This window comes from Anopheles coluzzii, chromosome 2 (assembly GCF_943734685.1).
Source record: "Anopheles coluzzii chromosome 2, AcolN3, whole genome shotgun sequence".
NCBI classification, from domain to species: domain Eukaryota; kingdom Metazoa; phylum Arthropoda; class Insecta; order Diptera; family Culicidae; genus Anopheles; species Anopheles coluzzii.
This window is the reverse complement of record NC_064670.1, coordinates 98917846-98942660: the sequence shown is the minus strand read 5'-3', so window position 1 is coordinate 98942660 and position 24815 is coordinate 98917846. Positions and strand designations below refer to the sequence as shown.

At 48.3% G+C, this 24815-nt stretch overlaps 4 protein-coding genes and 1 non-coding gene across 6 annotated transcripts in view; 2 read left to right on the top strand and 3 right to left on the bottom strand.

Moving 5' to 3' along the window:
• Nucleotides 1-24815, top strand: part of LOC120947541 (alpha-tubulin N-acetyltransferase) — a 600156-nt gene that overhangs the window by 9608 nt on the left and 565733 nt on the right. Inside the window, exons 3-8 of one of the 2 annotated variants that reach the window (XR_007452150.1) lie at nt 1376-1525; nt 1607-1851; nt 2388-2502; nt 2843-2999; nt 5740-5783; nt 6859-8085. Coding sequence is in view for 1 of the 2 variants with exons in the window: in XM_040362945.2 (XP_040218879.2) it covers nt 1376-1525; nt 1607-1851; nt 2388-2502; nt 2843-2999; nt 5740-5783; nt 6859-7600 (1453 nt within the window). In the remaining variant the exon portion in view is untranslated. Of the gene's footprint in view, nt 1-1375; nt 1526-1606; nt 1852-2387; nt 2503-2842; nt 3000-5739; nt 5784-6858; nt 8899-24815 lie in introns of those variants that run through there. The other variant, XM_040362945.2, reaches the window with a different exon arrangement.
• LOC120947540 (protein daughter of sevenless) lies at nt 8633-21067 on the bottom strand. The gene is made up of 8 exons (XM_040362940.2): nt 18817-21067; nt 14025-14331; nt 12655-13945; nt 12513-12582; nt 11024-11281; nt 10710-10943; nt 10533-10643; nt 8633-10459 (listed from the first exon to the last, which is right to left on the bottom strand). Exons 1-8 carry the CDS (start codon nt 18892-18894, stop codon nt 9992-9994), a joined length of 2817 nt encoding a protein of 938 aa, XP_040218874.2. The 5' UTR covers nt 18895-21067; the 3' UTR covers nt 8633-9991.
• Trnay-gua (transfer RNA tyrosine (anticodon GUA)) lies at nt 15059-15157 on the bottom strand. The gene is made up of 2 exons: nt 15121-15157; nt 15059-15094 (listed from the first exon to the last, which is right to left on the bottom strand). It is a non-coding gene; the product is annotated as a tRNA-Tyr (tRNA).
• LOC120948555 (acylglycerol kinase, mitochondrial) lies at nt 21949-23636 on the top strand. The gene is made up of 3 exons (XM_040365002.2): nt 21949-22226; nt 22291-22426; nt 22492-23636. The coding sequence occupies exons 1-3, from the start codon at nt 22117-22119 to the stop codon at nt 23584-23586; spliced, it is 1341 nt and encodes a 446-aa protein (XP_040220936.2). The 5' UTR covers nt 21949-22116; the 3' UTR covers nt 23587-23636.
• Nucleotides 23614-24730, bottom strand: LOC120948556 (polyisoprenoid diphosphate/phosphate phosphohydrolase PLPP6). The gene is made up of 2 exons (XM_040365003.2): nt 24404-24730; nt 23614-24322 (listed from the first exon to the last, which is right to left on the bottom strand). The coding sequence occupies exons 1-2, from the start codon at nt 24413-24415 to the stop codon at nt 23672-23674; spliced, it is 663 nt and encodes a 220-aa protein (XP_040220937.1). The 5' UTR covers nt 24416-24730; the 3' UTR covers nt 23614-23671.

Below are 24815 nucleotides of genomic sequence, written 5' to 3'. Positions count from 1 at the left end.
CTATTAGCGAAATTTGCCCGCTTTCTGTTCCGCTGTTCCGCGTGCCAAAAATGTGGTAAAATTTATTGCTCTATTGTTACGATCGCTTTGGACTTTTTTTCTCATTTTTTGTGTGTGTTTTTGTTCCAGTGTTTCCATTCCTGTTGCCAAACCCAGGCCCAGGAGAATTGCGAAAGTGAAGATGTTTTATTGACATTTGGTGTTGGGCTTAATACAGTTTAGACGACTTATAGAAATCATATTCTGCTCTAGTAAGGTGCCAAATTAAGAATAGCTGAAGCCAGTTTAATTTTCAGAAAATACTAAAAATACTTTTGCATAGCTAACTGATCTCAATTTGATCTCAACTTTGAAGGAGATATTCCGTTTTTTAAAGGACACCTTCTTTTTGATATGTGATCTTCTTAGGAGCGTCCCTTGTAGCAAAATGTGCAAATTATAATGGTGGAAAGCAATAAATAACCACATAAATGAAGATAAGCACTTAAAAATATTCAGCTTTATGAACCACTACCAACCAAAAACTGCCATGAAATTGAATCAAATAAAGCCCAAATCAGTATTCAGGTCATTTTAAGTTTCTCATTTTCTTAGGTATTCGTATCACTATACTCCCAATTCTGTTCTCGCTAGCCTCAACTTCCCCAAAATGTCCTAGTGATTATCATTTTTATTGCCATAATTATTGCACATTAAATCTTGTTTTGTCCCCCCCCAAAAACACACATGAAACAATCGTCCCGAGTCCAAAACAAGGCACCATTACTCAGAGCACAACTCCTTGCGCACAACGCTGCCCTGCACACAGAGTTTAAACACGTGTTTGTGACCATTTTTGCCCACTTCCAAAATTAGCGAATCCATTAATCATACCGGGTGTGGAGCATCTAGGTGTGTCTGGGAAGGGGTTTTCTTGTTGTTTTTTTGGATTTTGTTGGCTCTGTGTAGCATCACGTCAACACCTTGTTTTGTTCGTGCGGAAGCTCAACACCTCGGGCACCCCTGGGTTTGTTAGTGTTGATGAGCATTAGCATGCGACGGGTGTTTCCGACACAAGCAGCAGCAGCAGTCCATCATGTATTAGATCACGATCAGTATTTTTCGTTGTTGTTTCGATTGAAAACTGTGCCGGTGTGTCGGTGCAAGGTGGCAAATGATTTATGGCCGGAAGGAAAGGTGTTGTTAGTTTTTCTCTTGCCCATGCTCCTGCCCAAAACAAGCGAAAGGCGATCAAAATTCGATTATCACTCTCTTCCGTCCGCTAGTGTGTAATTATGCTATGCAAACTATGCTCTTTTTGTTGTTGATATATAGACAAAATAATTCCCTGTTGCCCTTTACATACTCTTTTTATGCCTTTTTTTGTTTTTTGCAGCGATGCTACGGCACAGATTTCGGAGATCATTAACACGATCGGCTCGATGTCGGCACAGGCACAGGGCCTTTCCGTTCCGGTAACGACCGCCCAAAAGCTGCGCAACTCGGACCATCACATCTATCTGATGTTTGAATCGAACGACAGAAAGTAAGTTGCTCCCCGATAGCTTTCAATCATTTTCCCTTTCCTGAAGAATTACCTATAATGATCTATTTTTTCTTCTTTTAGTGGCCTCGTCGTCGGCATACTGAAGGTGGGCCGCAAATCGCTGTACGTGTTTGATCCGTCCGGCGAAACGGTCAACGTGACGGCACCGTGTGTGCTCGACTTTTACGTGCACGAGTCCCGCCAGCGCGGCGGTCTTGGCCGCGAACTGTTCGAGCATATGCTGCGGGAGGAAAACATACAGCCGGACGAGCTGGCGATCGATCGGCCGTCCGAGAAGTTGCTCGGTTTCCTGCAGAAGCATTACGGTAAGGGCGCGCTGTAGGGTGTAACCGACGCCACACCGACAACAAACGCCACGGATAAGGTCGACGTGCGTGATTTGTCGGGGGCGAAATGGCCAGCGCGATGGTTCTTTGGTTCCGCACGCTTCTCCGATAACTGAGGGAGTGGAGCGGTGTTGTTGGGTGTTGCTATATGTAGGCTTTTGAAGAGCACACCACCACTGATGGATGGTGTTTAAATCACGCGATTTCGCTGCACTGCGCTACCGGCGGCACGCGAAAGGAGCGTGCAGCGTGCGATTGGAATGAATAAGTGCTTTCAATGATAGCTCACGTCCTTACTGGAGGGTTAGGGATAGAGGAAAATAGTTGTAAAAAGGAATATATCGTTTAAAAATATCCATAATTTATAACCATCCATTAGCCATACATTTACAACCAGGAAACAAGACTCAGAAATTCAAACGAATCTTGAAGAATTCATATAGACACTCAGATTTTTATGATCATAGCTTTCTTCCTGTACTGAACGACTACTACTCTACTCTATTCCCACACAGGACTGTCCAAGAAGATTCCACAGATGAACAACTTTGTCGTGTACGAAGGCTTCTTTGCCAGCAAGGCCCAAAACTCGACCGACATCGATGGTCGTCGCATGCACATCACTGCTAGGTAAGTTTTGAAAAGCTGAAGAACTCAGCCTAAACCGCCGTCTAACAAATTGTGATGGATAACTCGTAGGCTTCATAAGAGTTAGACACTAAACGGACGGGCGCAATGGGTGTGGTAGCGGACACTACCTTTAACATCCGACTAGCAAAACCGTTTGCAGTACTAATGATAATCCACTTCTCAATATCCATCTTTTTCTCTTCACAAACCTGTCCACGCTTCTGTAACCTCCTGTAACCCAATCCTCTCTTATCCTTACAAACACATCCTCAACACATACAAACAATACACACACACACACACACACACATCTGCCAAAATGCACCACCGGCTGTCACAGTCCTAACACGAACCTGTTCGGGCCAACGTTTACCACGACGGAGGAAAGACGTCGTTCCACCTCGCAGACCCGAACGAACGTCGCGCCGATGCCGATCATTGCCCAACCGCCGGTCGGTCGGTATGCGGCCAAGCGGCCAACCTGCAGCATGGCACAGGTAAATCACTATTCCAGCATGGTTGGTAAAATAAGGTTTCCCGAGGAAAACACGGGGAACGGAAAACGATCCGTTTTTTGTAAGGATGTAATCTTGTCGCGTGTACACGTGCCTGAAAATTTGCATTTTTAACCCCTTTTTGATGCTTCGCTTGTGCTAAATATTTCTATTTCAAACAGCTTTTCTGTGTGTATGTGTGAGTGACATTAATCGGGACATTTAAAATGCAGGAAATTAGATTTTATCAGCTGACAGGGAGGATGAAAACGACAAAGGAATGTAACATTCCGGCTGCTTATATGTTGCGTGCTTCCAAATCAATGTAAAACTCTGAAATTTTAGTTTTATTTCTCTGCTTTTGCTTTAGAGCAAGAGGAAATTCTTGGAAGGAATGGAACAATATCTTTCTCCCTCATAGTTGGTCATTACTGTCATAGCGTTTGGGGTGAAATTGTTGCATGTTTAATTTAACTGTTTGCAATCACGCCAACAAACTGTGTGGTATGTGGGAAGAAATTTTGTAATGTTTCTACGTCGGCCAGCACCTTATGGAACTGTCGCGAAAGTGATGAAGAACAATTTAGGCAAATAGTTTATGGACAATTTCCGAGTGTGGAAGGTTTTGTTTAGTTCAGGTGTTGGGGCTTTGGTCCCAGTTCTTTGTTTGGTTTGCTTCCTAGTAACTAAGGAATTTCAGGAAAATTCTTGAGAAAATGGCGTTATGAGGTCCTATTTCGGTGTTCCTGCAAACTTGGACCTCGTAGCATAACGTTAGTATCGTACAATTAGAGTTGTTTTGATTGGTATGGATGTTATTGAGCTTACTGAAAGTCCCTAAAGTTCGCCTAAATACCAAACAAACCTTAGTAGTGCTAAGAAGATATCTTATACCAATTGTTCTGCGATCGTTTATCAAGATCTCTGTCTGGCAGATCTACATTTCTTCAAATGCAAGTCTGAAGGTCTATATTATGATGTGTAGTTTACAGCGATATTTGCAATATCTTCAAGATCTGGTATAAAAATTAACAAAAATATGTTATACTACGTTCAAAGAATGTCAGACTTTAATGATTGGTCTCTTAGATACTCCTTATCTACCCGTTTAGTTAGTTTCCTCATATTTCTCCCTTGAAGGGTTGCCTTACAAAAGACATCACTGTGTTGTAAAATTGCATATCAATACTGATAAATCATCAGTTTGTAATGATCTGATTGCTTCATCGTTTATGCAAACACCAGCACCAACCACGCCTGCTGCTGTCACGGCAATCGATTACACTTGCCTCCGGCCTCTTCCGGCAGGACGTCCGCCTAGTTGCATTTCAATTAAACGCCCACTAATCCCCGGCCGGCAGTGTTTTGCATGCATCCGACGGACTAACTGCTGCTCAGCGTCAGCGTACCATGATGGCCATGTTGGTGGTAATAAATCTTCACGCTCCTTTTTCCCTTTGCTTTCCTTTCCAAAACAGCCTTCCAAGGACGTGTTCGCTTTAAAGTACTCGTTATCGTACAGCGGGCGCATGGTTTGCGGAACTGCTCGTGCAAACTTAGGTGTGAACTGAGGCCGCAAGACTGCATGCTCTTTGCGATAGGATCAGATCGGATACATGCAAAGCAAGCAAACATGCCACACACACACACAGACACACACTTCTTGCAATTTACTTGGAAAAGTGTAATGGATCAAAGGAAAAGAAAATTACCACTTTTTGCTTGGGTCGTTAATGTGAACTCCTCGTACGTTATGCGAAGGTTCTTGATTTGCCCGATTGATTGCTCAGTTTTTGTGCAGCAGGCGCTATCCTCCCGATCCCTTGCCATTTGCGCGGAATAGCTTCAGCTCAGGAAACATTTCTTTGATTTGCGATGCCAACCAGTTATGTCCTTGATTGCACGGTTGCACATTTTCTTGATCGTTTGTTGTGGTCCAATTTTGAAGAAATTGCTGCACCCTTGGCTGGAGCTCTTCCGTACAACTACCCGCAATCATGCAATCTAACCGCCGTTGGTCAGTTTTTCACGCAAATGATCATTTTTTTAAAGTAGTTGGCCTCATTTCTTGGCTCGGTTTTAAAATACACTGCGACCGCTTTCACGCAAACGCCAAACTTGGGCGCTTGATGATTGTTTCTGAAGGAACCTAGTTTTCCCACACGCAAACAGGGAGGAGTAGCAGTGCAGTGCGATGGTGTGCAGCTTGTGTTTTTAAAGCCATTTAACTTTAAAAAAGCATGTCACAAATGTGGACCACGAGGCACGATTCTCACTTTCAACGAGAACATTGGTAATGAGGTCACGCGAACGGTGTGTTCCACTATGCCGTGTTAGCTGCATTTTCATTGTCAATTTCGGAACGTTTGAATATTCGTTATGAATTAATTAGCAGCAAGTGGAGGATGCCTTTAACAACTTCTCATTTGTTCGGTTTATGCTTGTTGCTTTTTTTTTTGTCAAAACTAAACCAAACAAGAGGTGCAAAATGTGGTAACGCAATTATAGTGTCATGCAGATTGCAGCATTTTGGGCGGTTTGTCACGCATACAGAATACAGTAATTAGATCCGCCGCAATGTATGCAATTTGCATCACCATTTCGTCTTAATTAGCACTGCAAAGTTTCACAAATTGAAAACATAATAACTTTTAATTGAGTTTATGTTCTAAATACAATCGATATTAACCATTTTCTACTTGTATTCGAAATAAATTATAATTAATATTATCTTGTTTTTCAGATAATTCACAACAGCCCCACAACAGTTTCAACGGAACCGAACAGGTAATATTCAATTTTTGGGCAGCTTTACAACAATTCTCGACAAACGAGCAACAATTTACCCACTGCTACCTAAAAAAACACCATTTACGGTAGCTTATTTAGCAAACAAAAGAACATCAGCTTACATGCACGCTTTTGTCTTTCGTTTCAAACTGTCGTTTCCCTTCTCTGTTCATTACTTACCCCATTTGTTTAGTTTTGTTTGTTTTATACATGTTTTTTCTTATTTACTTTTTATTTCTTTCCAGCAATTTTACCTAAACAAAAACACTCACCCAAAGGCCGGAGGTCACACTGATTGGCTTTGTAATGTATGTCTTTGGTTTGTCCCTGCCCACCCCCGATGATGGTTCGTGTATTTAAAATTCGTCTAGGTCTTTGCGAAATCTAGCCACACTGCGATACCTGCGTACTCTAATATCGTGTTAAGCACCAGTAGCAATTAATGTACCGTGTCTAAATTAAATCTTCCCCGGTCGAAGCAGGATTTACTTTAAGTTTGTACGGCCCTTTGCCCCTAATATTAAGCTCACTTCGTTCGTCGTCTTCGGATCTTCTTTCAAGAAAGTTTATAAAATTGTTGAAAGTAATTTATTAAACTCCCAAGTGCAATTCCTGCTCAGGCAGGGTTCGGTTCCGTTCAAGTGTTGTTGTGTACGCGTAAACATTGTTGTGCCGGGTTGTGGCCCAACAGCACACCACGGCAGAGCAACACGGAATAAAATCGCACATTGTTCGCTTGTTACGCAAAGTGTCTGTTTTCTTTTATCTTCCCTTCCTATTGTGTGTGCTTTTGTATATCGTTTGTTTAATTGGAGGTTTCGTTTTTCCTCGTTTAAGGATGTGTTTTGTATCACCATTTGAAGTGTGTTGCTCATCAACCGCAGACAGCTCTTCCTTTTCCGCTTAGCGTGTAGTGCAAAAGTAGTGACTTTGTAGCTTGGTAGCGTGGTTTGGTAGCGCACTATGACTGGAATTGGTTTTTTTTCGCTTTCTCTCTCTCTCTCTCTCTTCCTTCTCTGTCCTTCTCTGTCCTGTGGCAAATGTTTCCTTTTCCCACCTCCCCGTTTTCTAGCACCGCTAACGCTAACGCTAATGCTGCTAATGGACACGCTGCCGCTAACGGTAGCAATGGGCATGAGGCCGAGGACGATGCCGCTCATCAGCACCGGTACGAGACGGACTCGATCGAGGGCGGCGGCGACGGTGGCGAGGAGGAGCAGGAGCTCGATCAGCGGTTGGCCGACGAAATGGAGCGCTGCGTCGAGCTCGGTGCCGGTGGTGATGAGCCGGACGCCTCGCGCTACACGCCGCACCACGGGCTGGAGGTCAAGTTTGCCGACCAGCCGGAAACGCTACCGTACGACGATATGCCCGAGCCCGGTCCCGACCCGGATCCGTACGATTTCCATCCGCGCCATCTCGAGCTGCACGACGACACGGAGGGTGGTGGTGGCTCGCACCGGGACCAGTCCTTATCGCCTCAATCTGTCAGCCAGCAGGCGTCGCCGGTGCATCCGGCCGGCAGCGACTACGGCGTGCTGGGCAGCAGGAAGCCGGCCCGCTACACCAAGCAGAACACCGGGCTGAAGAACATCTCGTTCGGCGTCGGGGCGGCGGTCATGCCGAGCGGCAAGATGGAGTTCGACCAGGAGGAGAACGAGGGCTTCGGCTCGGTCAAGATCAACCGGCCGATCGGGAAGTCGGGCACGCGGGGCAGCCTGCACGATGACAACGAGTCGGTGCACTCGAACGGCAGCCAGCCGGGTGGTGGGGGCCACTTTGATCTCAAGTTTTACCACAACAAGCTGTGGTAAAGTAATGGCCGTTGGCTGGTGTCAGTTACCGATGGGGATGGCGAAGAATGGCGTGGCGTGAAGTAGCCTGCTCACAGTAGATCCTAAACAGAGAAAGAGAGAGAGAGAGTGAAAGTAAAGAAGTAGTTAGAAGAGTGGTTGGTAAAAAGCACAAATGCTAAGATCGAAACGATTGTAATGTTTGGCTGATGATCTTCCTGATAGCTTCCTGCTGCTTTTCCCCCCGAATTGTTTTGCGCTGCGTGTAGTGGGGGGTGAGAGGGAGTGCTTCCCACGTGTTACCGAGATTGTTTGTTTCGTTAAGTTGTTGGCTTTTTGTCGGTGTAGAGTGTGGTGTTTGTTTTGTTTTCTGCGTACCGGAAGTTAGACGACGACTTCGTGTGGTGTGTTACTTTAAAGCTGTTTTGTTTTGTGTCATGCGCCTTTCGTTGCAGCAATGTGCAGCAAGACTTTCTGAAGGATTACATTATTCATTGAGCGGAGTTGTGAGTGGGAGTGTGTGACACACGCGCTAGAACCTGAAAACAACCATACACATCTATTTGTTAGATTTAAGGGAGTGCAGTGCAGTATGTAAGGCTCACCTACAATGGTGGTTTATCATCGTCAACCGATCTTTAGCGAATACTACCCGCTACACCTACTGTCCAGTGTAATCATGCGTCTATAAAGGTGAGATAGTACACAGTAGCAAACCTCCTGTCTTACATTCCGCGTCCGTAAGATTCAACTTTCCAGTAGTGGCAGTATAATGCAGTATAACAGTGTTAGAGCGAGGGTCTCGCGTAGGGAAAATAAATTTAGGAAGAAAACCGTGTAATTCGCTAATTCCAACGCCCATTCCCAGTCGCTTCATCGTCCCCCTTCCTGAATCTCTATTCTACTATACAACAAAACAAAATGTATGTCGACGTATAATAATCGTTTGGAAAGAAAAAAAAAACAATAAACAAAACAGAAAGAAACACTTCCTGGTGGCGGCATGTGTTTGTTGTTCTCATTTTCATCACAATGAATTAACAGAAAACTGGCTTCTTTTTTTGCTGCTCAAAGTGTCCAGTAGCATTGTTTTATTTGCGCTAAATAAGAGTAAACATTGTGAACGTTCTATCTAACGAGAGTAACGGGACCCACGGAGAGCAAAAAACAGGGGGGGAAAAGGGAAAACAACACGCAGATTGTTTGCCGCCTGTTCTGTTAACAGCTTGTGGTGCTAACGATTAAAGTGTAAAGAGCTTTGCGAGACAAAATATCAAAATGCAAGTACACGTTGTATAATGATGAAACAGGTATGTAAAGTCATGTCAAAAGAAAGGTATAAAAAAACGGTAAGAACTAGTAAAAATGCGAAAGAAACAGTACTGTACTTATGCTTCTTCTTTTTTCGGTTGGTTTTGTGTAGCGTTTTGCTTAAAACGAAGCAAAAACCGATTCTCCACTCCACCAACAAGCAAACGCGCGTTGCGTTGTGCCTCTCTGAGTGTGTGTCCCCTTGAAAGTGCTGTCGTCTATTACTCACGTTGTAGTAGTAATTTTAATAATAATAATAATAATTGGATGCCTATCCGTATTCGTCCTATCCTAATCTTACAGCGCCGCATTTTGTTCAACCGGTTTTGCTGTATGCTTAAATTGCAGCTTAAAATGCAATCACCGATCGCGTCTCGTTCGCTTTTACGTGTAAATGCTTCCACCTACCTCCTCTTCCTTCTGGTAAATACTTTCCATTCTTTTTTTTTCTCTCAATCCAATCTCTATCAAACTGTTTCCGTTTTCGTACGCTCATTCTCTAGTGTTTCGAAATCACAGGCATACGGGCGCGGGGGCCACGCGTCCATATCATTGTTTACAATGCTTCTGCTTAACTGCTTTATATTGTTCTTGTTACCGGTACAGCATATTTCCAATATGCGACGGTGTTGCGTTTTTGTTCGTGTATTTTTGTTCGCTGGAAGATAGAGAATGCATTTGATATTTCCTAGTTGCGTAAAAGTAATTGCGCAATGCGTAAAACTGCTCCCATAATGAAAAGCTTACGAAGTAGGAAGAAGTAGGGTTAAGGCAGAAATTCTTGCATTAATTGCACTTAGCGTAGTATTGTGTATCCTTTTTTCTTAGTAATAGTGTTTCAGTTTCTTCCATTCCTGCTCCGTTTCCTTCTCCCGTGCTACATTTCCACCAGTCTTTCCATGTGCGCATATATGTTAGCGAGTCCATCATGTTCCCGTGTTCCCTACATTCGAGGGAATTGGAGTTGTAGCAAAAGCAAAAATTGGAAAATAAAAAAAAAAAGCGACACCTAATGAAAAATGCGGAAGACCGAATATGTGTTGGATATGAATCGCGCACACGCGCCTTCGACGAAAGGCGTTTTGTATGTGCTGGGCGCGTCTAGGACGTTTGATCCTTTAGGCGAGATTGTGCGCGCGTCAGTTCCGAGTCGGCACGGACCCGATTGAACGCGTCCGTTTTGACGAAATCGACCGTTGTGTACGGTGTGCGGCTGGTCTGTATGGTGGGCTTCGCTGTGCCCGTTTCGCCACCGTCCCGATGATGACGGGCTGATGTGCCACCGTGATGACCACCGGTACTGTCGTGCGAAAGGGAGCTGGTCGACGCTACCGGATGATGGTGGTTTTGTTGCTGGTGGTGGTGATTTTTTCCATTACTGCCACCACCACCGTGCGCCGCAGATGCTCCTGATGCTCCTTGTCCTCCAATGGCGATACTGCTGCTAGGACCGGACGAGTAGATGGCATTTTGGTTGGATCCTTTCTGTGGGCTGTTCGAGTGATCCAAATCGAGATACTGAAGGCGATCTTCGTTCTTACTGGTAGCGCGTGGCGATATAACCGAAAGCTGGACGTGAAGGGGAAGCGAAAGAGTTGAGTTAATGCAAAAAGAGGAAAGAAGAGCTGTGCTCCCAACTTACCATTGAAATGTTCGCATCCTGTGTGTTACCGTACGTGCTTTCGGTCGCTTGATTGGAGGCGAGATTTAGCGATACCGGTCCACCCTTCCGACGCATCGAATTAGTACCGATCTAGCGGGAATAGAAAAAGCACAACATTAATCTCCGCTTTTCTGCTGCTACTCGATCGTTTGCTACCTTTGGAGTTGCGGGCTTGCGCGTACGATCAACCGTCGGTGGACTCTTGGCAGATTGACCGCCCCCGTTAGCGCTGCCACCGTTTGGAATGGGCACTGGCGGTGCCGTTGTACCAGCGCCACCGAGCGACATCTGCTGCTTAACGCCCTGCGTCACGGACTCGATCGATTTGGTAATATCGAACGACGAGCGTGGCTTTAAGCGGCGATTAATGGCCGGTGCTGATGCGTCGGACTATATTATTATTACAAAACAAAGGATTGAAATGATTATTATTGAAGTTAAAAAAGCGCTATCTTTTAGTGCGAGCGTACCTGTTCACTGAAATCGAAACGAAACACATTGCCTTCGATCTTCGTCGGGGCAGCATTGGTGTAGCAGTGGGGCCGGGGGCGTCCCAGCGTACCGCACTGGCTGCCCGACCCGAAATCGCTGATCAGGTTAGGCGTGCTGGAAGCGACCAGATCGCACTGGCTTAATGGTGACAGCAGATCGCCGTCGGGCAGATGCATACTGCTGCCAGTGTACGGGTGCTGATGGGAGCGTGGAATATCGTAGAACTGTTCAATGTGCTAAAGAGAATCATAATAAGGAGAAGAAACAAAAAACAGATTAGTAAGGAAGTCATGGAAAGGTCATTGTGACTCATTAGTCTAGTGATGGGTAAAGTTGTCTCGACTCCGAACCGACTCCGGGTGACTCCGATCCGACTCCGATAATATAGGAACCTACTGCGGAAGTTAGGTCCGCCCAGTATTAACCAGAGTCGTTCAGAATCGTCCGGGATTCCTCGGAGTCGTCCGGAGTCTTCCGGAGACCTCTGGAGTTGTCCGGAGTCATCCGGATTAGTTCGGCGTCGTTCGGAGTTGGCCGGAGTCGCCCGGAGTCATTTGGAGTCGTCCGGAGTCATCTGGAGTCGCCCGAAGTCGTTCGGAGTCATTCGGAGTCGTCCGTAGTCGTTTGGAGCCAGAGTCATCAGGAGTCGATCGGAGTCGTTCGGAGTTGTCCGGAGTCGCCCGGAGTCTTTCGTAGTCTTCCAGTCTTCATCCGGAGTCTTCCAGAGTCAAAGTAATCCGGAATCCTCAGGAGTCGTCCCGAGTCGTCCGGATTAGTTCGGCGTCATTCGGAGTTCGAAGTCGGAGTCGTCCGGTATCGGTTGGGGTAGTTCGGAATCGGAGTCGCCCGGAGTCGTTCGTAGTCGGAGTCATCTGGAGTCATCCATTGAAGTTGGAGTCATCCGAAGTCATCCGGAATCAGCCGGAGTCTACCGGAGTCGTCCAGTGTGGATCCAGACGACACTGGACGACTACTGAAGACTTCGGATGACTCCGACTACGAACGACTCCGAGCGACTCAGGACAACTCCGATCGACGCTGGATGACCTCGGACGACTCCTACCGGAGTCGTACATTGCACCGGATGGCTCCTGTTGACATTGACCGATTCCAATTCCGGTCGACTCTGATAGACACAGGACGACTCTGAATGACTACTACTCCAAACGGTTACGGACGACTCCGAACGCCTTCAGGCGACTCCGGACAACTCCGAACGTTTCTGGACGACTCCAGACGACTTCGGACGACTTCGGAAGTCTCCGGACGACTCCGGATGACTCCGACTATGAAAGATTCCAGACGGCTCCTGATGAATCCGAACGACTCCAGACGACTCCAACTCCTAGTGGAAATAGTGGCTCGAATTTTGTTGGAATTGTAATAACAACAGCCGGAGTCTGGTCGGAGTCGGGAATGCGCTTCACTACAGCACATCACTACATTAGTCCCACAGGCAACACTTACCGCGCTTGCTTCTTTCGGTCCGATGGCAGGTGAAACGTTCTCCGTGTCGGACGATATTATGTCCTTGGTTCTGAAATTCAAAACAATGCTCTCATCATGAACATTTCTTCAATTTTGAAGGATATTTTCAATGTTTACTCACTTTTCTATACCCTCCAAGTTCAGACTGGTCCGTTTCGGCGGTCTTGGTGGAGCGCCGGGAGCATTCCCAGCGCTAGCACCTTGTCCTTGCTTCAACTGTTGCTGCTGCTGCTGCTGCTGTTTCTCCTCCGTGTTGGGCACTTTGGAGAAGCGCTGCACATACGTCCAACCGACCGCATCATTCTCGATCGAACTGTCCGACGGCCGAGTGCTTCTATCGATCGTACCACCAGCACCTCCTGCACCTCCACGACCACCATCACCACCGTTCGTAGCTCCCTCACGACCACCACGCATTCCATCGCCCGGCGACCCAGCAGTCCACTCATCGTCCGTAAACACGCTCTCCGAATCGGACGGGCTCGATTTACCACTGCAGCTCGGACCAATGCCTTTTGGCACCGTGTTACCGGCACCGCCCGTTCCCCCCAGCACAAGCGACGACGGCCCCGTGGCTAGTGGCCCTCCACCGACGTTGTTTCTCTTTGGTGAGTACGGCTGCTCGTTGTTGACGAGATTGAAGCCGATGTTGGTGTGACTGCGTGGCGTTTCGTAGAAGCGTGGATCGAGCGAGTTCAGCGGCGTCACCGGGCTGCCCGAGTAGCACTCGCTGATCGGGATGTACGGTCCGGACGAGGTGCTCAGCGCCGGGGACGGTTGCTCTGGCCCACTGTCGAACGCACTGGTCGACGGGGAACGGTCGGTGAGTTTCAGATTTTCCGGAATCTTTTTACCACCCCGTTGCTGCTGCTGCTGCTGATGGTCAATGTTCAGCGACTGTGTACGCATATGATGCCCCATCGAGCTGGCCGTGCCCGTACCGATACCGTTTGTCATTGTTGACGAGCTGGAGGGTTCACCGTTTTTGGGCGTCGGCTTACCACGCAACGACTGGGAGCGTTCGATGATGACGTCCAGGTTCGAGTACGCCTCCGCGTTCGGTACTGTTTGGCCCAGCTTTGCCTCGCAAATGATCGTCTCGCGGTTGGTGTAGTCCATCGAGCGAAAGCCCATCATTTCCTCGTTCTGGTACGTGCCGTACGGGTTGTAGGCCGCCGGTGGTGTACGCTTTGCCGCCTGTTGGCTGTTGTGGTGGTGCTGTGACGGATCCGCTGCGGCTGCCTCTCCCACCACCGAATGATTCAGCATGGTCGTTTCGGTTTCGTTTGACACGTCCGTTTCCATTACTGCTGCCGCCCCGTTGCTGGTCGATCGGGTCGGTGCCCTCGTCTCTACCACCGTGTCCGCCATGTTGACCGCATCGGCCATATTGATTGCGCCGATGTTGTAATCTACAAAGCAGAAAAAGGGAGGATATTCGGTTAGAGTTGGGAGCACAAAATGAAAAAGACCAAAAAGGCAATTGCTTACATGGCCGATCGTCCACGGTTTGCGTTTCCTGCAGGCTGCACACCTGGCAGATACAGTTCACCCAGCCGCGCATGTCCTCCTCGGTGTCCGCGGCCAGATAGTAGGTGCGGGTCGGCGTCTTCACGTCGAACATGTGCGCGTACTTTTCCTTCTGCCGGTCGAGCCGCAGCCCCGCGTCCACCTGCTCACACTGGTCGAGATCGATGATGCCCTTCAGCTTGCGGCATTTGCGATCGGTGTAGTACTCGAGAAAGAACTGACCGGGCAGCTCACCCTGCTTGAGCGTGAACCAGCGCCGTCGCCATCGCTGCAGTGGAGAAAATGAAACGGACAACAGTTAGCAGGGCGTCGAAACGAGACAACTCTAGAACACCCCCCGGGGGGGACCACCCCACACACATATGGACACATATGGCATGTGGGTGACGCCCGAGATGGTCGCGACAAAAACAATAACAGCCACAATATCGAGTCGACCACAAATATGGGCACACACACACACAGCATAAGGAAATCGGGCTGGAAAAGGATGACATAATTTTTGCCCACATTGTTGGAAATCGGCTGAAAACTGAGAACTGAGAACAACTGTGCCAACGTGTTAGAAATCGATAAACAAAACCGCACGCTTCTCACTATGTTGCGGACACGGGGGGCGAATGTGCATGTGCGCAGAATATGCAATGAATCATCCGGCATATGGGAAGGAAGGTGCCGATGGGCGATTACAACGAGGCGTAGTACACCACACAACAGCACACACAGCCGCGTTAAAAGAAAGAAACAGACAACATCAACTGCGTTTCCGGTGTTGGCGAAGATGGCGGCGTTTGTTTGGTCACATGATTCTCCAAGAAACCCCTAGCGATCGCAGGAAGCGATGTTTACATCACAAAACCACTACAAAAAAAAAAACTTAGGGACACACACGCGATCAAAGAGAAATAGAGTGGTCGCGGTCTCCCGTAGCAACCACACACATGTTAACAAATACCAAAAGCGCGCACAGCGCTACAAAAAAGTTTTCCCTTCTCTCCTTCGAACCGGATTTGAACCAGTGACCTATGGATTACTACATTCTGCGTCATCTCTCTCTCTACAGTCCACCGCTCTACCAACTGAGCTATCGAAGGCACTTGTCTCTCCTCCACTCACAACGCGAACCCATTCACAGCACGAACACGGCGCGCGCACTCTGCTTTATCGCAACACCCTCCTCCCTCTTTTGCCAACATCAGCATAAACTGACCAGCCCACTCGAGTGCGCGTTCAACATACAAAATATGCGTGTATGTGTCCCCTCACCCCCCACCCCTATACACTGACCAGAGAACCGGCTTACGCGCTCGAACGGACACACACACAAGAGCACGCGAACAACACGAACCAAACCGAAGCGGACGGTTAACTTGAATGAGCGCGCCGCGAAAACTGTCTCGCGTGTCATCTATAAAACTTCGAAAAGTGAATGGACGACAACACGCGAGTCTCCCCCCGCTTCCCGACAGTTTTGGAGGGTTTGTTTTGGAGAAGAAAAATAAACGGTAGTGGGGAGATTAGTTCAGTTTGTCTAGTGCGGGAAGGGGGAGAGCGCGCGCTAAACGGAGCTATTTTTAGCATAAACACCGTTTAACCGTTCGCACAGGTTCGTGATCAAATATCTATGAAAAGGTTTTGTGTTCGCGGGAGGTCAGTTCTTGTGCGTGAGCGAGAGGTGTGAGGTCCAGTCACTTTGTGGTAAACACACATAAGGGCAATCTGTTTTTCCAAGCTGCCGAAGCAAGGATGAGCCTTCCAGATCATTGCTGTTGATGATGATCGCGTTCACGAGCCAAGCCAGCACACCACCATTCACATTCCAATTGTAATTGAGTGGATCTGACTGTAGACGATTGAGTAGATGTGAGATAACGGCCGCACCCAATCTGATAGGCTGGCGAAGATAAACGACAGTCCCCCCTTTGGCCATGCGCCATGTGGATGGGGAAGAGAATTAAGCTCCATCCTTACCCTCCTATACTGAAGCGTCTCAATGAAAGCGGCTAATTAAGCTGATCTGCGCTACAAATCGAGTCGAATGTGTTGGAGGGGTTCCGAAAATTGTGTGTCTTCTGCGCGATCGAGACACACAACAAGACGCTCACGACGCAAACGCGTCGCTCGTGTGATCTCTTTCATCTCGCTTCGCATACGTTCTTCTGCTACATTCTCAATTTAGGGGACAATGCCATGGGCGATACTCGGTTGAGAAAGTTAAGATGATGATGGTCACATGGGTTCTTCACCAGCATTAAGAGACAATTTGGAGCGAAGCCTGTCTGCGGACTTATGCTGAATTGTCCGAACAAATTAAATTGTCTAGCTAACACATAAAACGATCCTATTAATCATTTTCTTGCCACTATAATTTAACCTTTTACAGCATTGTAGCTAATGTATGTTAAAATATACACTAATATCGCCTTCAACATTATCTAATCGCTCAGTTCTTTCAAGCAAACTCCAAGGAGCGTCCCATTTCAATTTAAAACACTTTATCTTGATGTCTGAACCATCGACTAACCCTCTCCGTTCCATTAACAAAAAAGATGCGTAAAAAAGCAGCAAAGTTATCGGACCAAAGGTCACCGAAATTGCGTGTACCACCCCTTCTTCCACCGCGAATGCACAACCAACCAAACAACAACAGCGCGTTTGTTTATCTACCGCCATTCATTTCGATTTAGCAGTTCCCACCGTCCTCACTCCGGAGCAGGAGGCCACACCAAATTGCGTCGAATGTGCACTGTGTGCACATCCCTCCTCTTTCTCGTTGAATCTCATCTCCATCGAGCTAGCAATGTTTCATTGAACGCGTGAGCGCATGTTATGCATGCGGTCGGACCCGCCAGCGGCAGACGAGCCCCAGCCGACTGGCCTTCACCCATCAACCGGGAGTAGCAATTGTATTGGTGGCACGGCTATCATCGCTGTCGCACGATAGCGATCATCCAACAAGGGGCAAGAGCAGCAGGAACCTAGAAGGAAGGAATCTCATCACTGCTCCGACCGGCCAACGAGATGGCGGATTATGGGGCACATAAAACGGCTTCATTACGGTATCGTTTGTTCGTGAGCTAGCGAAGCCAAGCGATTGTGACGCCTCGTCATTCTAGCCGGATTATCGTTCCAATATAAGTTCGGAAAGTTTCTTGTTTTGCTCGTGCTTGTGTTAGGTCGGGGGTGCCGTTGCAATGGCGTTTAATTGAACCAGTGCAGGTTTCTCCCATTCCATCGACGAAACAAACACCAATACTTTTTAATGCAATCGAGATCTAATTTTCAACTCGAATATCGTTTAATTTGATCCGGCGTCTCGGGTGTATTATTTCATCTCTAGCTCTAGCTGGTTCCGGGACAGCTGTCACTACAATTCACCTAAAAAATAGAAATGTGTTAAATTGTAACCAAATAACACAAAAAGTATGAAAAACACAGCTTCTTAACTATGTCAACCTAATATTAAGATCTCAAACAAACGGTTACACACCCATGTCTGCTGCAGGCTAATCAACCCCCTCCAAAGATCAGCTCATCAGCTCTCGGACGCTTTAGCATCCCCAGACAACAGGCCAGAGAGTACGCGCGCACTGGTCTACCTGGGTGGGCCTGATTTATCCACCAGTCGGATGCAAGAGTATCGAACCGGATCATCGTCGATGGAAAACAGAGAGCGAAAGCGAGAAAGAGACAGACCATCATCCCGCAGCGGGGTCCGGCCAACAAGATCACAGGGCGCAAATGCCGCACACACCGAGGAGGGATGAACGCACCACGCAACAAAAATACAGCACACGCTCGATCGTTCCTACTTCGATCGTATTTCGACAACCAACGCCAATAGAATGGATGTGTTTGTGTGTGTTTGTGTGTGTTTCTTCCCTTTTTTGCTGTTTTCTTAAATACACGGATATTATGATGGGTAGCTAATTAGAGGTACTGTTCTCCGGCCTGGTTGATCCGGAACCGGCGAACGGAACGGAGACAGCTTTAGAAGACGATGGACGGGGAGCTGGATTGAGACCAGATTCAAAGCGCGAAATTTTCCAAAACCCAGTGGAAAATGATTCAAAGTTTTCATTTGTAGCTCTTAGAAATGGAGTTTCATTCTCTTTTCCTTGTTCCATAGTGAGCAAATACATAAAACAGCCCTTAATTGCCGTGGGATCGTCTGGGTTGACATTCAAATCAATTAAATATGGGGAAAGGCCCTGTCCCAAAGGCACCACACATCCCACTTGGGGTGCGGTAAAGTGACCCCGACAACTCGTGGTCCAATATCGCATGCTTCGTTTGTGTCCTCCTCCTCCTCTTCATCTTCTTATCATTTTGTCCCACAATTCAGACACTTCATATGGGCTGCTTTCTTCCAAACATCATTTCCCATGGCATCTCGTGTGATCAACTTCTCTGTGTGTGTGCATGCTCCGTCACACTTCTATTTCTGGTGTTAATTTCAGCAGCGCCTACTCTACAAGAAAACAAGCAGAATTGTTGGATAAAGACGGGTTGTGCGTGTGTGTGTGTGTGTAGCAGGCACCTTTCCGATCATCTCCACCGTCCACCGGTCAAGGACGGCCGCCACAGCCGGCTTGGTTACCAGCTACAACCGGAGGCGTTCGCGAATCCTCGCAAATCCTATTGCAAAATGATGCCCCTAACCCCTACCCCTTTGAAAGACGGTGCTAGAACGGAGAAGAGGTGTGGGAAATCATACACCCCATAGCAAAAGAGAATATAAATGGTGACTCACCGCGCGCCAGATACGTTTCGTCGGTGGCGATTTGATGAGCCAGCCTTCGTGGTAGACCTCTTTATTCGTCGTCGCCATCTGGCCGCTTCTCTCTCCCTCTCTTTCGCACACTCAATTTGCAAACGTCGCACGAATTCGGTGCTCCGATGTTGCTGCTGCTGCTGCTGCTGCTGCTTCTTCCTTTCGGTCCTCGGGCCGACGGTCTGGCGGCGATGGCCGCTTCAAATGTCGCTCGAAATTAAATTCCCGGTGCGTGTGTGTGTGTGTTTGTGTGTTGTTTTTATAAGGTTCCTCTCCAGTATTGCTTGCCGTTTTCGGTCCGGGAAATTTCGACTGTTTCTCCTTTCTCCTTTTCTCTAAATGTATTATTGCTTATTGTTCCGAAAGAACCCCCCTTTGAAGCTGGGCTTCCCTTTTCCGGCGGGTGCGTCGTTCACCGGTGTTAGAGGAATATCAATTCGAACCGCGGGTGTTTCGCCCCCTCCCCTCAACCGATCGTCCCAAATTTCGGCACCTTCGGACCGAGGTTAATACGTACGGGAGTTCCGTTCTAATCGACCACCGGCAGCTACGTTCGATCGATTGGCCGCGACCATTATTATAATTACAATTTTTATGCTTCGACGGCACCACCTCTCCCTGTTAGGCACTTGCGTGTGTGTGTGTCTTTGTAGCGTTTGCGGTTCTCCTTTCTAGCGCCGGGTGCTGCGGTCCACGCCCATCATCGTCACCAGAGCGAGAGAGGGAGGGAGTGCGCGGTTCGAGTTTGTTTGCGATGATCTTGTTTCTTGGCCAGTTTAATCTGCTGCTGCTCCTTCTTGCTTAGCCTGCTGTTCCTTCGTCACCTGCCTGCGCATCAGCTGCTAAAGCAAAGAACGCCGGAGGGTTCTTTCTGCGATGTTGCTGCGATGGCGCTGGTCAATGATTCGCAAAGGGTGGCCGTGCTGTTGTTGTTGTTACTGTCGATACTGAACCAGCTGGTGTTGATTCAATCGCTAAATATGCATACACAACCACACAGTGAAACTAATCGCGAAAGGGTGCTGGATGCACATTTACAATGGATTCTTTTTATCAATCCTTCTCGGCAAAGGCTCGCTGTCACAAAGGCACAAACAGATGGGGGTTTACCCCTTTATTCCACTGTCGTTCCCCTCCCACCAGAGGTCTAGGCTACTGCGATCGATGCAATAAATCCCAGCCAAAGGGCGAGACGGCACACACACATACACTTGTGCTGTGTTTCAGAAAGGGGGTGGTTGGAAGCGGGTTTGATAAGGCCTTGCCCGGGTACAGTGTCGGGACGAGAAGTACAGGGAATGGGGGTGGGGTACGGTCCGAAACGGAACACGAAAACTCGATAACTTGTGCGATGATAAACGCGCGGAAACGACGAAAACCGAAACACAGCGCCTACCAGGACGTACACATTTGAGAGAAATCAATTCCAGCCCCGCGATGGCGGAAGCAAAAGAATAGAAAACGATCACGCACTGTACGCTTTCGGTAAGCAACGGAAACGGATCGATAATGACGCACCGGACAACTTTACATTTTCACAACACAAACACCACCGATTTTCCTCTTCCGCGCACACAATATTGTGGAATTCACATCAAATCGCATCAACCACACTGGCTTAATGTGCTGCCGCCGCACGATCGCTCGACATCTTGGAATATGAGAACCACACAGCAGCCAGACAGACACCACCCGAAACACCAGCGGACCAGGGGAAGGCAACAGCGGCAACAATATCACTCGACACACAGAACTCCGGAGAACGATCGGGCGAACCTCTCATCTCATCTTTCCCACTTCACCTCCATCATCCGCGCCAGACCACGGATGCAGCGGAATTGGCTTGCCGATGGGTGAGCAAAAATAAGGGAACAACCAACAATGACGATGATGATGGCCGATGTAATGTGCGTGTGTGTGCTGGTATGTGCCCCCTTCTCGGTGTGCGTGCGTGTGTCGGTGTGTGTGTGTGTTTGCACTGTATGCACAGCACAGAACAGCAGCAGCAAGATGTCCGATGTTTTGCTGTGGTTCTGCGGATTGTTTTTCTACCACACACGATTTCAATCACTTTTCAACACTGGCTGAAGGATGTTGAACGAACGGGTGGAACGTTTGTTGCACCAGCTAAAGCACACGCGCACAATTAGCAGCAAACATTTTTCGGTGTGGTGAACCTGCTCAGAATATTTATGCACTTCTGCTGCTGTCCCTGCTGTTTGACAACAAGCAGCCTCGGGTGCTGGCCCGCCCGTACAACATGGCGCGGGTTTTTGACGTTCGAGTATCGTTGCATCTCGCTCATTTTCTTTACCCCTCCTTTACTCGCCAACAGTGCTCGGATTCGAAGTGAGCTTTTGTGCCCCTCTCTCTCATTTCACTTCGAACGCTTCGTTCACCTTTAAAGACAATTGTCCATATGCCTTACCGATGTGTTGATAGGTATTCCCCGATATACGCCATACTCGATATACGCGAATTGATAACCTGCGATATTCTAAATTTGACAGTTCTTTGAGGAAATTGTACTGATTTGACACAATAATTGTCAAATGCAACATAAATTCCAATTTGTTTAAATTTTAAATCCAATTTTTTAAGGTAAACAATTGGAATCTTCCGCTGTAATCAGGTCAAACAATTAATAGAGTGGCTAACACCTGCGACTTCAAGCGGAACTAAACTAAAATTTGCAATAATTTCACAGAAAACGTCTTAATTTGATACACGTAAATATTCGAGACATGCTATTGCCTGTGGTCCGCATTCATAGCGTAAACCGGGAAAAAATGTACATAAAAAGCCACCACCGGATCAGCTGATGCAATGAGAGAACATGTATGAGCGAGTGAGATGGCGGAGCTCAGATGCTTATATGGCACACACATGAAATGTAGGACTCCGTGCGGTTCTGTATTTACTTTTTTGGCCAATTAATTTTGTCCGCCAACACAGTCGCACACCGGCCATCTTGAACCCTCACAACGTCTTTCAAAAACGCTCGCCAGCGAGAGAAAATTGCACCAATTTGAAACGTTGGTGAGCTCGTGCCAACCGGTTTTTGCGTAGCGGGGTTCCCGTTCCCGAAGGGATGACAGCGGTTTGTTTACATCTTACACAACCCGAAACGTCACTCGGTTCTCGCATTTTCAAAAGGACCACGATTTTTGGTGCGCTCCACCACTTTGTTGAATAACATCATGTTTCGCCGGTAAAAAGGCACTCGCGTTTCCTTTTTGGTGCGGCATTTTAGAAAAGCTTTGCCCTTAAATTTTCACGATGGCGTTTGTGATTCGGTTCGCAAAAGCCGTGCGCAACAACTGGAAGAAATCGACCGTCTTTGGAAGCGCACTCGCCTACGGTGTGTCGTACTCGAACGAGAAATATGAGTAAGTTACTTGGATATTTGATCAATCAAAACGGCTCCCAATGGATGTGTTTTGTGTGTTGCAGGATTAAACAGCTGATGCGCTACTACTGCACGGAAGCATCTCGGTACGGGGACGTCAAGATAAACCTGAACCAAAGACCGCCGAAAGTGTTGGTGCTTCTCAACCCTGCTGCGAACCGTAAATCGTCGGAGGAGGATGTTAGTAACTGAGTTTGATTTCAAAGCACTCGTTTCGTATAAATAATTTCTTTATTCCTTTCTAGTTTCACGACTACTGTGAACCGATCCTGCATCTGGCCGGGTTTGAGGTGGACTTGGTTAAAACCGACTCCGAAGGGCACGCCCGCCGGTACGTCGAGGAGCTGGCCACCCTTCCCGATGCGCTCATCGTCGGCGGAGGTGATGGAACGCTTTCGGAAGCCGTCTCCGGCATGAAGCGCCGCCAGGACGGTGCACAATGTCCGATCGGAGTGCTTCCCCTGGGCCGCACGAACACACTCGCGATGAAACTCTTCTCGGCCGAGGGCTCCAGCAACTCCGACCTGGAGCATGTGCGCACCATGGCCAATGCAGCATACGCCGTCATCGCTGGCAAGAAGGAAAAAACGGACATTATGCGCATTGAGGTGTTGCCGAGTGCGGCCGATGAAACGCCGCCGGAAAAGCCCGTGTACGCCGTGGGTGCACTGCAGTGGGGCGCTTTCCGCGACATTCTAGCGCTGAGGGATAAGTACTGGTACACGGCCTCGCTGCGTGACTATACCGCCTTCCTGTTCAACGCGTTCGATGGAAAGCACTCGTGGAGCTGCAAGGCAAAGATTGCGTACACGGAACCGTGCAGCGGGTGCAGCAACTGCTACAAGGACATGGACGACCAGTGGATGGCGGCCAAAAAGGCGGAACAGCAGCCACGCCGGTGGTGGTCGGTGTTTGTGCCGCGTGCGAAAACCGCAGCAAAGACGGATTACAGTAAAATCATCAATGAAAAGTGCTCGGTGCGGCACGAGATTGAGGTGGAACCGTCGGAGCTGGTCATTAAAACGGGGAACGTTGCGGCGGACGAGCAGGAAGGTGCAAAGGGAACGGAAAGCACCAAGCTGGATGTGGTCGTGGGGGAACAGGTGGACTCGAGCTTCGGCTTCATCGGTGGCAGCTGGGGTCGGGTGAGGGGTCGAAAGTATTTCGACTGTCCGGCCAAGGATAGTATCAGCGTGCGCACTGTCGAGCTCCTACCCGAGCGGCTGAAGGTGGAAGAGACCGACCCGGAGCTGTACTACTCGATCGACAATGAGGCGTACGAGGTGCGCCCGGTGCGGATAACGGTTGTGCCGAAAGCGGTCGAAATATTTACCTTCTAGAATCAATAAAAACTCAACACACGCTCGTGTTTGGTGACAAAAGCTTTATAGTTTTTTGGGGTTTAAATAGAGCACTCCACACACCTTACACAGCATATTCCGCACCCGCCACACGCTCGTCCGTAATCCAGTTGATCAGCCAGATGCTACCCTCCTGGTCGAACCAAAGGATCGATATCAGCAGCGCATTGAACAGCCCCAGCAAGATACCGCCCAGCACGTCCAGAATGTGGTGACGGTACAGAATCAGCCGGGAAATGCACAGCGCCACCGTCCACGCCATCAGCGGTGGCCAAAACACGACCGTCACCGGATCCAGCACGATCAAAAAGGTCGTAATGAACACGCCGCGCGAAACGTGCCCCGACGGGAAGCTAAACTTATCCGGCCCAAAGCACAGCGGATCATCGTTTATCGCGGGCCGACGGCGACGCGTTGCCGCCTTAATAACCGCCACCATCACAATGTCCGTCAGCAGGCCAATGAACAGATTCACCTGCATCTGGTACCACTCCGGCTTGTCGATCATCCAGCAGAACGCGAGCCACCCGGCCAGCCAGGCGATCCCATGGCACGAGTACTCCAGCACCTTGCAGTGCGTCCGGAGGGAGCGCAGTGGCACAAAGTTCAGCATAAAGCTGACAAACTGTTTCGTCATCACGACGTCCCATTCGAGCAGCTTCTTCAGGGCGGGCGGTATATTTCTGCCCTCCTCCAGGCGCGTCTTGGAATCGACCTGTTGACAGCGAAAGTAAGCAAAACAGATCGTTAAAAGCAAGTGCAGAAAATAGGCAAAAATGAAATTAGCTTCACTTACACTTTCACCCATCTTGGCACTTGATTGATATTCTTTTTAAAAATAAATATTCTTCGGGCCCTGTCGACGATGACGATGATGACGATGACGCAGATCGTGCAACAGATGCACACGGACAGGAGCAGCTGGACTGACGGTCGGCGGACGAGATTTCTGACTAACTAGAGTATGGAAGATAGAGTTGCTTTTATCTGCCGCTTCTTATCGACCGTATCGGCCTATCAGCTGTACAAATTTTCCGTTCTCTATTTTCTCTCTTTTCTTTGGCTTTCTGCTGGTGTGATTAGGAAAATAAACACAGCACTCTGACAGCAGGGGGGCTTTGTTATGACAGCCATCCCTTCGGGAACGGCACCAAAGTGGAGTTGATAAAAAAAGAACTTTTTTCGCATTTCGCGTTCAAAAGCGTGTT

What these genes read in the sequence shown, in the direction of transcription:
- LOC120947540 (XM_040362940.2), bottom strand. Translation starts at nt 18,894, where the DNA reads ATGGCGACGACGAATAAAGAGGTCTACCACGAAGGCTGGCTCATCAAA. An exon ending in CGAAACGTATCTGGCGCGCG is followed by an intron (nt 14,332 to 18,816) that starts GTGAGTCACCAT and finishes TCTCCACTGCAG; the next exon opens with CGATGGCGACGGCGCTGGTT. An exon ending in GACCGAAAGAAGCAAGCGCG is followed by an intron (nt 11,282 to 12,512) that starts GTAAGTGTTGCC and finishes GATTCTCTTTAG; the next exon opens with CACATTGAACAGTTCTACGA.
- LOC120948555 (XM_040365002.2), top strand. Translation starts at nt 22,117, where the DNA reads ATGGCGTTTGTGATTCGGTTCGCAAAAGCCGTGCGCAACAACTGGAAG. An exon ending in TACTCGAACGAGAAATATGA is followed by an intron (nt 22,227 to 22,290) that starts GTAAGTTACTTG and finishes TGTGTGTTGCAG; the next exon opens with GATTAAACAGCTGATGCGCT. An exon ending in GTAAATCGTCGGAGGAGGAT is followed by an intron (nt 22,427 to 22,491) that starts GTTAGTAACTGA and finishes ATTCCTTTCTAG; the next exon opens with TTTCACGACTACTGTGAACC.